Source organism: Lactuca saligna, chromosome 8, assembly GCF_052625555.1.
Source record: "Lactuca saligna cultivar CGN05327 chromosome 8, ASM5262555v1, whole genome shotgun sequence".
NCBI lineage: Eukaryota > Viridiplantae > Streptophyta > Magnoliopsida > Asterales > Asteraceae > Lactuca > Lactuca saligna.
Genome location: NC_136424.1, coordinates 170,121,605 through 170,136,091, shown reverse-complemented (window position 1 = coordinate 170,136,091; position 14,487 = coordinate 170,121,605). Strand labels below are relative to the sequence as shown.

General features: G+C 34.2%; 2 protein-coding genes across 2 annotated transcripts; one reads left to right on the top strand and one right to left on the bottom strand.

Moving 5' to 3' along the window:
- Positions 1 to 183: 183 nt before the first annotated feature.
- LOC145010290 (uncharacterized) lies at positions 184 to 612 on the bottom strand. Its single transcript, XM_078968853.1, has 2 exons — positions 312 to 612; positions 184 to 212 (listed from the first exon to the last, which is right to left on the bottom strand). Exons 1-2 carry the CDS (start codon positions 610 to 612, stop codon positions 184 to 186), a joined length of 330 nt encoding a protein of 109 aa, XP_078824979.1.
- Positions 613 to 8,200: 7,588 nt separating this feature from the next.
- Positions 8,201 to 8,614, top strand: LOC145010289 (auxin-responsive protein SAUR68-like). Its single transcript, XM_078968852.1, has one exon. It carries the CDS (start codon positions 8,201 to 8,203, stop codon positions 8,612 to 8,614), a length of 414 nt encoding a protein of 137 aa, XP_078824978.1.
- Positions 8,615 to 14,487: the final 5,873 nt, after the last annotated feature.

Genomic DNA, 14,487 nt, shown 5'->3' with positions numbered 1-14,487 from the left:
ATCAAATATGATTGAGTAGTACTTTGCTTCCTTTATCTTCTTGATAAGTTCCTTTTTAATATCTTGAATTATCAAGAATATTAGTTTGTTTTGAATCGTGTGCCCCAAATAATACACATGAAGCCCATCATTTGTGGTCCGCCGCACATTCTCTTTGATAACCGGGTCAAACTCTTCGAACATTTAAATAACACCCAACAAATTTTCATTACCTGTTAAATACATTTAACAAATAAGAAGTAGAATCAATCATAATAAGTAACAAAAAGGTATTTGTTGGAATATGAAATAAATATACAATCTATAGTTACCATTTAGATACAACTTTTCATTTGATCTACATAATGCTAAATTATGTTTAGCAAAGAACTTCACTACTGAAATGATTCTCAAATGAACTTGTTTCCAGTAGTCTCTTTCTTTCTTGAATTTCTCGTATTTGACTTTATCAATTGTTTCGTTTAAGTTCAATCTTTTACGCATATCAAACCACTTGTTCCTATTTGTGAGATAATCCAATGAGATTTCATGTTCTTTAACACTATTAGTAACATGGTGCCAATCTAAATAACACTCATCACCCAATTTGTTGGATTTGGTGTCTATTCCCATAACTATAACTGTGATGTACTTGATCCGATTGTAGCATGGTCCTTTTAGGTTTCCTTCACCAGTGCAATTTGATAGGATGGACTTTTGAGAATAAGGTTATTTATGATTTATTAATATATTACAAGTATAATATATTAATATGAAATCATAGTATTATTTAATTAGTATTGATCAAAAATTAATTTGAAATTAATTTTGTGGTCAAAAGAGACTAATTAAATATATAAGGATTGATTGTGTAAATCAATGATTCTTATATTGTGGGCCAATGATCCATGATTTATGTAGATGGGCTAAACCAATTAAATAATCCATGGAGGTTAAATCCATGGAGCATAAGAATGTGAAAGGTCATTAGGATTTGCAAAGATATAACCCTAGCACTATAAATAGAACCCTCATGAACCAAAATCAGTTGCACCTTCTTTGTGAGCTAAGCAACTTATTCTCTTAAGCCTCCTCTTGCATATTGGTATTTGTGAACCATTAGACGCATCACACTTGGGGTGCTCAAGCTTCAAAGGCCAAGAGCTACAAGTCCTTCATAAAGGTATGCCACCAAACTAGTTGTATCATTCAATTGCTCAAATGTATGTTAGTTAGGAAAATGCTTTGGAATAATTGAAAATGCATGTATAATTAGAGAAAACATAGATCCAAAGCATTTAGGGTTGCATGTGCACCATATGAGTGTTATAGTGCTAAAAAAACCCAACACAATGTACCTTTCAAAATACCCTTTTTAACCACTTTACAATAAAAACAAAATACCTTATCGAGCTCTTTCGAATATACTAGACATTCTCTATCACATGTCTCCAAATTTGATAATGTTCTTGTGTATAAAGCCACAGAAAATCGTCTACCAGATTTGTCGTAGGGATCATACATAATACTAGTATCTCTTTTAGGACCTTTCTTGACTAAAAGTTTAATCTCCTCATAATTAAGTTTTTCCCACTTTCTTGGGTCACATATATCAACAAGCTCTTTAACGGGCTCTTAATCTTCCGCATGTTCTACTTCTACTTCTACATCTTCATGGTGTTTAACATGCTCTTCAACAGGCTTTTCAACGGATTATCTATGGATAAAATTATCTAGATAACCGACGTCAACCTTTCTCTTTTCTTCATCTAGTTATCTCTTTTTACGTTTTTGACTACGGGATGGTAGTTTAGACTTCATCACTACAAGTTCATTACTTTCAACTTTCAATATTTATCTAAATACAATAAACATAATCTAATAATTTGATTTCAACATCTAATTGTCTAATATAATGTGATTCAACATTCAATTTGATTTTAGAATTTCAACATGAATTCATTCAATTATATTTCAACATTAATTTCAGTAGAATTTCCACATATCAATCAAACAAAAAAATTTAATTTTGAGATTATAACTACAATTTCAACATTCAAATAAACAATTTTAGATTTCAGATTATAATCACAATTTCATATTTACAATATTCAACATAATTGCAACATTCAGTTACGAAATCAAAATTATTAAAATTTACCATGTTATTAAAATGTGCTACTTCTCGGTTGTTTTCCAAGCCAAAATTATTTCTAAGTGATTCCTAAGGAGGGATCCTCCATAGAACTAAGTTATGGGTAATCAAGAATCATACCTGATGAATTTCTAAAGAAAGGGTCCTTCCATACGGAAGCTTCAGGATCATACGAAACTAAGGGAATCATAAATTCAGTTAAAGGATAACCAGGTTCTATCTATCCTTTAACGTTATTTTTCAAAAGGTTTATTATCCTAAAAAAGATCTTGATTATTTCAAAATCAGAATTTAATGGCTAATCGTTTCTGGCTAATCGGACCTAGAAAAGTTTGAACTTTTTAGGATCATGACTATGTAAGGATCCTCATAAATCCGACAATTATATCAAACAGATTAACCATGCAAGCAGAGAAATATGAAATATGCATAGTATAAAAATGAGTTTCCCATCAACTCCGTAAAATATTGTTTACAAACAAGGATGTTAAAATTATTCTAACAATCAAACCTAACCCTACGCTTGATTACCCCCCAATCGGGGCCTTCTCTATCTTCTTTCTCTTATCCTCATCCTCCTCCTCCTTCTTTTTCTTCTCTCCATATTATTGTAGGGTCTTGACAAGTATTGGTAGGCCTACCAGTTAGTTTGGCTAGAGCCTCACGCCACCCAGTCACGTCCTAGGATCTTACATTCTTGCTATCCTCCGCCAACTTGATTTTAGCCTCCTAAACCACCTCAGCAACACTGCTTCTAGCTTCAGTGATCACCTCCTTGATCTCCATCGTATGTTCCTATTCTCTTATTACTTTATCCTTGACCAGCTCCCCCACCATCTGGAGAAGATCCTCGTTGACCGCCTTTTTCTCCCTCAAAGCTTAATATGTTTGGTCGAGCTTAGCCTTGAGATACTCTGAAGAATGAGAGATGTGATAAGCCACCTATAAGAAACAATAGGGAGATAACTGAGAAAAGGAATAAAAATGAAAAAAGAGAATAAACTACAAGGTTACTTACAAATTGTGAGAAGGAGTGCAACTTCTTCAGCGCTTCATCCACCTTAAGGTTTCCAGGTTGAAGAATTCAGTTGATTACCTTTTTCGGATCCTGGAGCCTTGATGGATAAATCTATAGTATCCTTCTTGGAAAGGAAAGAGTATTTTTGTTTTTTGACCACCAATTGGTCACTATACATGGCGAAATCAAGGCTAATAAGATTGAAAGATGCACTAGAGCGGTTAAATTTGGATCCGAAAAATAATAGAAAATTCGTATATCAGTGGATCCTTCTTATAGAATGAACTAAAGTCATGGATCCTTATCGGTAACCATAAGGATAATGGCGATTGAACCTTCTTAGTGATCAAGCTTGAATGTCCTATCAGTCTCGGGCAAAGCAAGGAAATTATCGACCCTATCTTCAGTATCTTCGGTAGGAGGGATTAGCTTGTCAAACATGAAAGCTAAAAAATCAAACAAAATAAGAAGTGTGAATATTGGGATCCTCGATGTAAAATAAAGAATCATACACTTTTTAATCCAAGATCGTGATAAAAGATTTCCATCGGGAATCGAGTTGAATTTCATAAAGAAATATATCCTTTTCCAAGCACCATCATTATGCTTGGACTTTTCCAATCATTTGAACCACTCTAGAACTGGTAGGAAAAGTTCTAGACGACTTCAGGGACTCGATGTCATCGTCATTGAAGATACAAATTTTCTTGTAAGATAAGATTTTCTAGCCCTTGAAATCATTATCAGTAATAGCGATGATGATGGAACGAGAAGAAGTGGATTTTTTAACCATGACTAAAGACAAGAAGGAAAAAAAGAACAAGACTACTACCTTCAATGATATACAATCGACGACGGAAGTAAAGCTAGAAGAATGAGATAAAACTAAGGATATGGACGTCCTATTTATACATAAGAGGTAGAATGATGATTTGACCCATTCTAACAATTAGAAATCTACCCATTGAAATTCAAATTACCCATCCGGTAGAAATTTTTACTTCATTTTTTACTTAAAAATTATACCTCTAAATATTTAAACACTAATGGTTATATTTCGCAGGTATAATTTGGAGGCAATTGTTAGAGGCAGAATCCTTGAATCATATTCAAGATCCTAAAATACTTTGAAGCCTCAGGAACCTTAAACATATCACGGGATCCTGACTATGACCACTAATATTTCTAAACATATCCCGGGATCCTGACGAGTCAACACAAGACCCATTCTTAACAGAGAGTCGTCTCAACCAGGTAAAGGACCCAAAATACCAAGTCAGATAACATTCATATGCTGATTTCGGAGGATCCCAAAATTATCGGACTTCTTGTTATTATCATTAGACATAAATAACAAATGTAACTAGCACATTACAGACATATTTAGCTGATCTACGATACTTGTACTTACATTTACACATTCATCTCTGTAAATCAACTTTTGATATTGAATAAAACATCAAGGAAAGTGATAATTATCACCTCCCAAGGATTTATGTTGGAGATCCTATCAAGGATCAAGGGATTTCCTTGTAACTCGCTTTTTTTTCACTTTGATCATCATTTCGTACTTGATTACTACGAACACCACAATCTCTCATACAATTTGGTTGAATTCTACTTAATCGATTTTTGACAAAAATGGATAGTATTCTTAACTTATGTGAATTCTTGTTATTCTAGTTTGCCTTAAATTGTATTTTTCTTTCCTTGCAATGATTAGTAAATTGTTTTGTAATCACCGAACAAAAACGTTATCTTGAGAAATTAAAGAATCTTATGACTTTTTTTGGAACGCATTTATTTGAAAATGTGGGTGGTGAATTCATAATTTCATAATTGTTAACTATTGTATTTTGTGCTATGTATGGTTATTTTTTTTGAGGTGTCTCCTTTTATTTTTATTTTTCATTTTATGAGTAACAAATTTAAGAGTTTATAATTTATCGATCACCATTATACGTGTTGGAAATGTCTTTCTATAAAATTGATTGAGGGTTCAAGTCTTGTACTAGAAAAAATGTGTGGATTTAGGAGTAGGATTTAATGTGTGTATGTCTTAGGCGTTCTAAAAATGTAACATTTGTTTCAAGTATTATTCTTTTGGTGTTTGATTACTCTTAAATATCGAATTTTAGGATTTTGACTGACCGCTACATGGTCGTGGAGATGCATCGTAGCATGACAACGTTATTTAAGTTGTAGCGTGATTAGGTGATAATTGCGACATAGTGGTAGATGCCTAACCCTATGTCTTAGGCCATTGGCCCTATTTAAAGGATGTGATAGCTATGGTTTCATCCACCCACATCATCCATTGTCTCCAGAAAACCCTAGCTTCCCAGCACCTTATTCTCTCTTTATCCTTTGTGTGTTTCTGTGGTTGTGAAACTTTGGAAGACGTTTTCACTATCTTGAAGCTCTTGGTGTGCATTAGTGTGGGGAATTTTCCTTTAAGCTCTAATGGTCATTGGTATGTGATAAAGTATTTACTTTTGTGTGTTACTTCTTGAATTTTGTGATTTATACACATTTTGGTTCCTCTTTATGGATTATGAGTGGAGTTATGGATTTTTATGGTCTCTTTATGTGCCAACAGTGGCTTATGGATTTGATCTAAAGTTTGATCTCCATTTGGTACCATGCATGGGATAGGACATTATTTTTACCAATTTTAACCTACATTGGTGTGGAACATGCATACGACATGCATATCCATAAAATTCTAATTTTTATGGACCTTGAGGAAGCATAAACGTTTTTTTTGGAAAGTATAAAACTTAAACTTAATGGATTTAGGGCTTAATGAGTTAAGCACTCAACCAATGGAAACACAATGTGTTCAAGAGATAGCTACAACATGATGGACTATGAGTCTCACAGTCGTTTTGTCCTTTAGTGACCGGTCATTATACTATGTGACACTGGGTGTCATGTTGTCATGTTATGCTAGTTGTCTTTGTGAATCTTTGATTTTTTATATGCCTGTTGGGTTTGGAATATTTTTATTTTTAGGGGGTTGGGCCCAAATGTATGTATGTTGGGTTGGGCCCGTATGAATGAAACATAATTGTTGGGCTAGGCCCGTTATTATATAGTATGTGATATTTTGAGGAATTTATTAAGATTTATGCTTACAGTTTTAAGTTTAAATGTTTCAAGTGCTTCTATTAACAAAAAAAAAACAGCACAACTTGATTGTATCGCATCCTCTCGAGATTTCCGCACTATTGACATTTATTTTAATTACTCTGATATTTAATTTTACTAATTAAAACTTATACCTTGGTTACCTTTTGTGGAATGATGATGAATTAGTCTTATTACTAAAGATGAAAATTTTACTCTACATTTTGGGACGTTACAAACAAAAGGTCACTAAAGTTGTAGTCGTATTTATTAATTCTTTAAACTTCTAATGTATACCACATAGCCATTGAGACAATCTATAATAGGTTTAGAAGGTTATCGTCCTATGTGGCATGCCATGTAAGCTAATTCTGACCATTTTCATCCACATGGTGTTGTCATGTCATCCATATGGAAGGCGTCACCATAGCCCCTACAACGACCACTGCTACAACTTCCACCTACTCGTAAGAATCGGCCAAGGAAGATGTCATTGCCACTACAACCACCATTAACCACCACTTCTGCAATCTCTACCAACTTGTTAGAATCGACCAACTAAGGCACCACTGCAACCATCGTTGACCACCACATTTAGTCAACTAATTTCTTCAATGTCAAATTCTACTCTATGTTAAAACATTTATGTGAATCCTATTTTAATCTAAGTGGTCTTAACGCTATAAATTTTTAGTTTTTATGTGTATGTATTTTTCCAACAAGTGATAATGTTATTTGTATTTGTTTGTGTGTGTTTAATCCTCGTTAATTCATGAAGGTGTAGCTTTTGTAATGAGGGATTTTGAAGTAAAATGATAATAATGAGAGAGAGACTTCAAAAAAATCTAAAAATCTATGGTGACACAACATTAGCGCCATATGGATAAAGGTAAGTCAAAATTGTCTTTATGGCATGTAAAATAAGCAAGGACACCTTAAACTTGTTATAGCATCTCTCAATGGTTAAGGGGTGTGACAAAATTGAAAGTTTAAGGATTTTTTTTTAATGGCAAATCTAATTTATTCATAAACTACTTCTTAATTTTACTTATGTTCACAACTGGACTTGAACCATCAATCTTAAGGAGGGAGAGTAACACCGGATGTTGTTGGACTAAAAACCATTTGGTTTAAAAATTTAAGGAATTAAATAGCACGGTTTAAAACTTATGTGGCCAAAGGTAACAATTTTGAGAGTTTGTTCAATAAAGAAAAACCCTTTTTTATTGTTATTAAGATTTTAATTAAACAAATTGTTATTATTATAAATACTAAAACAAAATGTTAGTTACTGATTTTGAAAATAAGTTAATAACAAGAACATGCTTTGTGAGTGGGTGATGTCAAAGACATGTTATGTTATGTTGATGTGAATACAAAACCGCAACAGAATAAATCCTTTCCAAAGCCTATGCACCAAGAGAAGTTTCTGTCTAATCACATGATCTGAAGGATCACCATCGAATTGAATAAACCTTCTCCGTATACTAATCATCTACGGTCAATCTTATCCACATGAGGTTGTACAGTGATGGTCGACAATTAACGAACATGACTAATCTGAACATACCCTTCTACACCATTTCCTCTTGAATCTTGTGGCTCATATTCAGCCGCAGATGCTGCTGATATGAACCAGTTCTTATTGGACCCAATTTGTCATTAGAGAAGGTCTTCATTTTAAATCAAAAGACCAGACACACACCCAACATGTATATGTCTTAATAGCCCTACATTTATACCATCTATCACATGGTTTTGGCCCCCTTCCCCCCTGTCCAATATTTCATTTATGACGATGTTTTTATATATATATATATATATGTAACCATTACATGTAATTTCTTCCCTCATCTCAAGCACAAACCAAACAAGAACATCTTAGATTCTAATTGGCACAAACAATAATCATCAACAACATGATCAGCCCCAAGAAACTAGATAGAATAACATGGAACTGGCAGAATCTAGCAGCACTAAGGCCAAAAAGAATCACGGTTCCAAGAGTCGCTGGTTGTGCAGACTTTTTTGGTAAGGGTTGCTTTGTGGTTTATACTTCAGATGAAATACGGTTTGTGGTGCCATTGGATTATCTCAAGAATGAAATATTTAAAGAACTGTTGGAGATAGCCGAGGAAGAGTACGGGTCGCAGAGAGATGGGCCGATTAAACTGCCTTTCAAAGCCACCTTCATGCAATACACAGTTTCTCTGATAGAAAAACAGATGGGTAAAGACTTAGAGGAAGAATTTCGCACGACTATAACTTCTTGGAGGTGCTTATCTACTTCAAATGTGCGACTACAAGTTCATCCACAATTACCTGTGGGATAATTGTATACTAAAGAATTGTGGTTTAATTTATAACTATATCCAACAAATTGTATAGCAATATTACATAGGAAACATTAGTTCGTTTTATATAACCATTTGTTAAATGTTGATTGTTTTATATATATATATATATATATATATATATATATATATATATATATATATATATATATATATATATATATATATATATATATATATATATATATATATATATATATATATATATACTAGCAGTGTACCCGCGCAAAGCGGCGAGGCGTGTAAATTCTTTCGGTGATATGTTTCCTCTACAAAAATGTTATGTTACAAAAGAAAGTACATGTCGAAGACAACATAATCAAACTATGGTGTTATTTGGGAAATGAAGTCATTTTTTGTTCCTGGACGGTGAACTTTATAGCAGAGGAGGAGCAAAGAGGTATATGCGATTGGAGAGATATTTGAATCAACATGCTAAATTTAAGGATATCTAAAAGGGTTTAAAATTTGAATGAATCCGAGATTTGAGGGAACCATATCAAATTATTGAGAAATATAAGGAGATTTGAGGATAAATATTTGAATTCAAAATATGGTTAAAATGTAATATTATTTTATTAATGATTACTTGTACTATCAGCTTCATCATTTGGACATCTTAAAAAAATATTATTATTATAATCAATCTATTTTTAGAAATAGTTAGATTTCTTTTATAAGATAGTAAAGATATATATATATATATATATATATATATATATATATATATATATATATATATATATATATATATATAGCTTCATCATTTCATCTTTTTATTTTAATCGCGCATTCACCACAATGATTTCAATCGAAAGGTTACGTAACATATTTTTTCATTTTTATCAAAAAAAAATCTAATAATAATTAAAGTCTTAATGATTAAGATTATGTTTGGCGCCACAACTAGCTTATAAGTTAGTTTATTTTTCGATATTTTTTAAGATGTCATGTTTGGCAAGCCAAAAAGTAGTTTATAAACTAGCATTTTAAAAAGCTACTTAGACTAGTTTTTTTTTTTTTTAGTTTCCAAATATACCTCTTAAATAACTAAGAAAACAAATTTTTTAAATGTCATTATATAAATTTCGGATAGCTTATAAGTCAGTGATAGAGCTAGAGTCAAGGTAAAAGAGTATCCCCGAAAAGTAATGTGGTATCGGGGATACCCAATTGGCGGAGCCATTACTTATCGAGGATATTCCATTACTTTTCATGTATACTCTTTTACTTTGACGTGGCTCCGCCACTAGCTTACGTAACTTTTTTTATTGAAGCCGTGGTTGTGGTGAATGAGCGACAAAAATGAGAAGATGAAATAATGAAGCCATCTAACTAGATACTAATATAAATTGTAAAAGAGTTAGGTGAAATGATAAACATATTAAAAATAACGATCTAATGTGAACACAGTTAAACCTTATTACCTTTCTTTAAACAGTTATAACAAACATGTTGGTATAATATGTACAACAAAAGACGTTAAGGACCTATTATGGACAAAATTAAAATATTATTACCTTTTTTAAACGGTTATAACAACTATGTTGGTGTAATATGTACAAAAAAACCCTTAAGAACCTAATGTAAACAAAGTTAAAACCTTATTACCCTTCTAAGTCATTAACTCATATATATATATATATATATATATATATATATATATATATATATATATATATATATATATATATATATATATATATATATATATATATATATATTGTAACGCCCGCATTTCCAGGTTAGGCATTTTCATTGATGTAATAGTCTAGCTTAACCCTTGTAACTCTTTTTGGAGTATTAATGATGAAATATTTGAGTGTTATGTGAATTATGTGTTTATTTTCTTAATTATTATATTTAATGAATTAAGAATAAAATAAGCGTCAAAATTAAAGTATGAGATAAGCCCAATATCTTTGCATAAAGATGTGGTGATCGAAACAAGGATTCCGAAGATATAAAGAATGTCGAAACTCGAGTTATAACGAAGAAGTTATGACCTCGCGAAGTTTCGTGACAGAACCGGCAACGCTGAATGACGTAAAAAGTGAAATTTATGTTAGAGCGATATTTAGCCTTAGTGATCTGAACGAAAGTCGTAGAGTTTGTTAAACCGAGAGCGTGCATAAAAAGAATGCCAAAATCTGACTTCGTATGAGGAAGTTATGATTTATTGAAGTTTCGGCTTAGCGGTATGCAACCTGCAATACTCGATTTGAGATCGAGCGGTTTTTAGCGGAAGCAATCTAAACGAGAATCGAAGATCTCGTTGTTGGTATCGAAGCGATGAAAAGTTAGGCGAGAACTGACGTCAAACGAAGAAGTTATGAATTTATAACGAAGTTTTTCCTGTCCGGGCCTACTAAAAATAAATAATAAAAATAAAGTCAAAATTAGCCGACGAAGTCGAAACAAAAGTTGTAGAGCGTAGTCTCACCTACACGTGGATATAAAGAACATCAAAAACGGAGTTCATATGAAGAAGATATGAATTTCCGAAGTTTATTAAATAATTAATATTTAAATTTAATCTTTAATTCGGATGTATATCCGAAGGAGTCACCGATCTGATCCGAAGTACGCCCAGCATACCGCGAAGCATGATGCACCTCGCACTCGAGTTCTTCGGATGACGCATGCAGTGACGATTTCGGAGGCTTACGCCCCGCGTAAGGTTGTACGCCCAGCGTACGGCGAGGCCTCAACCTCCTATAAATAGGATGCGAGGGTTCCAGATATTTTTGCTCATTTCTTCTCCTCTTTGTGCCGAAGCTCTGCGCGTAAACTCCCGAAGCCATCCCGACACCCCGGATCTCATATCCAAATTAAGAAGGAAGTTTCACGCTCCCGGGATCCCGAGAAGTGCGATTCCCGAGCCGAAGCTCTGCCCGCGAGAAGTTCGATTTTTGTAGAGATCTTCCAGATCTGCTGAGGATTACTACTTCTGCAAGCCGTAATGTTGTCCGATCATCTTCTGATCAAGTGAGTGTGTGGTTACTTTCTTCTAACTCATAATTATTAAGTATTTTATATAAAATATGTGTTATGTGTATATTTTATTATTATATGCGTGAATGTATATTCACTTTCTTCTATCTCATAGATACGATTTATTCTCTATGATATACGTGTTATGTGTATGTGTCTCATCTGTTGTTTTGGAATATGTATTGAATGAGAATGCTATACAGGTTTTAAACTATGTATAAAAATATATATTTTTATCTACTAATATGTTGCGTAGAACATGAGTAGATAGTTGACGTGTGATAAACAGATGAGAGGCCTCGTTGTTGTTTTTGATTCAGTCATCTAGCGGAGTTTAGATGACGACCACAAACTTTTCTAAACAGTCCCGTGGAACGCTAGCAGGTTCTCCACCTGTAGGTGTTAATGAACTTGGGTGTTCATTTGTTGTACTCCATCCCCCTCATTGTTGCCTTATTTGACTTATATTGCTGAGGAACCCATGAAGCATGTGTTGTTACCCCGATGAAATATTATTAGACTAGGTCCCTTGTGTTAGTTATTTTAGGGACATAAAGTGAGAATAACGGGAATGTTTAATTGGGTTATTTTTGGTTGATGAAAATTAATTTAATTATTTATTGTGGGTTGAAAACCCTATATGCTCACCAGGCTCCCAAGCCTGACCCACTCAGTTTTATTTGTATTACATGAAGTGGCGCAAGGGCATAAGATGGATGAACCATCAAGTTGTTTTGTTTGCAAGTCTGTATATGTATATATTTGTTGAATGACTTGTAATGTTATCGTTTATGCTTTATGGTCTGTATCGGAACATGACATCCCGAGTTTTGATTATATAATGAAAATACATTTGTTTTATGAAATGCTTTGGTAAACATTGTTTTATCACGTTTTGTTTTTGGGAACAAATTCTGCAACTCTTTCAAATCAAAAGGATTTACTCTGAAATTATTTTAAAAGCATAAATGAAAATCGGTCTTTTCTGGCTGAGATTTTGGGGATGTCACAGTTGGTATCAGAGCATTAGTTTAAGCGAACTAGGAATTTGTAGGATTTCTAGACTTAAACTTAAAATGCTAAGTGAAATTTTGAGATATGTGTTGGTTATGTTTTAGACACGAGTATTTTAGGAAAGTTGCCTAAAATGCTTTTATGTGCTAAATGTTATATGTTGCCATATATGATATTATTTGTTCGGATCTATGGTATGTTGCCGACCGGATCTAGAAACTTTATGTGTGTAGGATTCTAAGCGTATGTCTACGAATTTAGAACTAGCATGTAAACGTTTCGGAGTGATAAGGATGATTTGAATATCTATCGTGAATGAGTATCTAATTTCACCTTATTCGGTGTGTAGATCAAAAATGGTGAGAACAAGACGTGGAGTTGGAAATGCTGATGAAAACAGGAATCAACCACCAGTGATTGAACAAATACCTGTCGTAGCAGTAGCACCTGAGCCAATAACCATGGCTGGTGTGCAAATGATGATTCAGACAATGTTGGATCGTTAGATGGATGAAACTAGGCGGTTGCTTCAACAGAATCGTGAAGAACTGTCAATTCGTGTGGAAGAGCCCGAATTAAATGAAGGGCACTCGGAAGGTGGAAACTTCAGTGGGTCTGTTGGTCAAGCTAACCCACCGATAGTTAGGCAAAACAACCATGATGGAAGGAATGATGGAATGGGATGCAAGTACAAGGACTTTATTACTTTCAAACCATCGACCTTGACTGGGAAGGAGGACCCAATCGGAGTGATGGATTGGATCTCCGAAATGGAGTTAGCCTTTATGACTTGTGGCTGCAGAGGCAAGTTGCAGACCACGTTTGCAGTACGTCAGTTCCGAGGTGGATCCGTTCGTTGGTGGAACACTCTAGGGAAGAATTTAAGCCCTAATGAGCCACTACAATCGACATGGGCAGAATTCTTGGTGCAGTTCAAGCGCAAGTTCTGCTCGGCTCAAAATCTGTTGGAATTGGAGAACAAGTTTCTGACATTAACGAAAGGCAGCATGTCAGTTGATGAATACACTAATAACTTTACCGATAAGATGGAGTTTGCTTTGCGCATCGTTCCAGATGAGTTGACAAAGGTTGACCGGTATGCAAAGGGACTCTCATGGAAGTACGCAGTGCCAGTTCGTCAAGCACCTACTCTAGAGGCAGCTATTTGGGATGCCAAGTCTGTTGAGAACATGATTAAGGGGAGAACCATCGACAAGGTTGAGGTTGGTGAGAAGAGAATGTTTGAGGGAACATCTGGTTCCGGTAAGAAAAGCAAATTTCGAAATCTGATTCGAAAAAGTTTGGTGGAGGAAAAGGAGGCGAAGCGAAGTGGTGTGATAAGTGTAAGAAAAAGCACTTTGGGAAATGTAGCGAGGATGTAACCTGCTACAAGTGTGGAAAGGTTGGGCATTTTGCCAATAAGTGTGCGAACAACAAAAGGATGTGTTTTGGTTGTAATGAAGAGGGGCATATTTTGAAAGACTGTCCGAAGAAGAAGGAGGCAGCTAAGCCCAACATTCCACCAAAGCCAAAGGCGAGAGCCTTCCAAATGACACTTGAGGCTGCTAAAGATGAAGCTTGTCACACCCCAAAACCACGAACGACGGAAACGTTCAGGGGTGGAGGACGTCATGTACAATATCACAACAGTGTAATATAATAAACAAGCAACAACATCATCCATTGCATTATAAGTAAAGTTTTAATACATGTGTGTTTCTTTCATTGTAGTAAGACACCAAAAATATACAATCAAAATAAAAGACGAGACTTGTCTGCTCCGTCTTCTCAAAACCTGGCCTCCGTACCTGTCTACTGATGACCTGAGAATACAAGTTATTTTG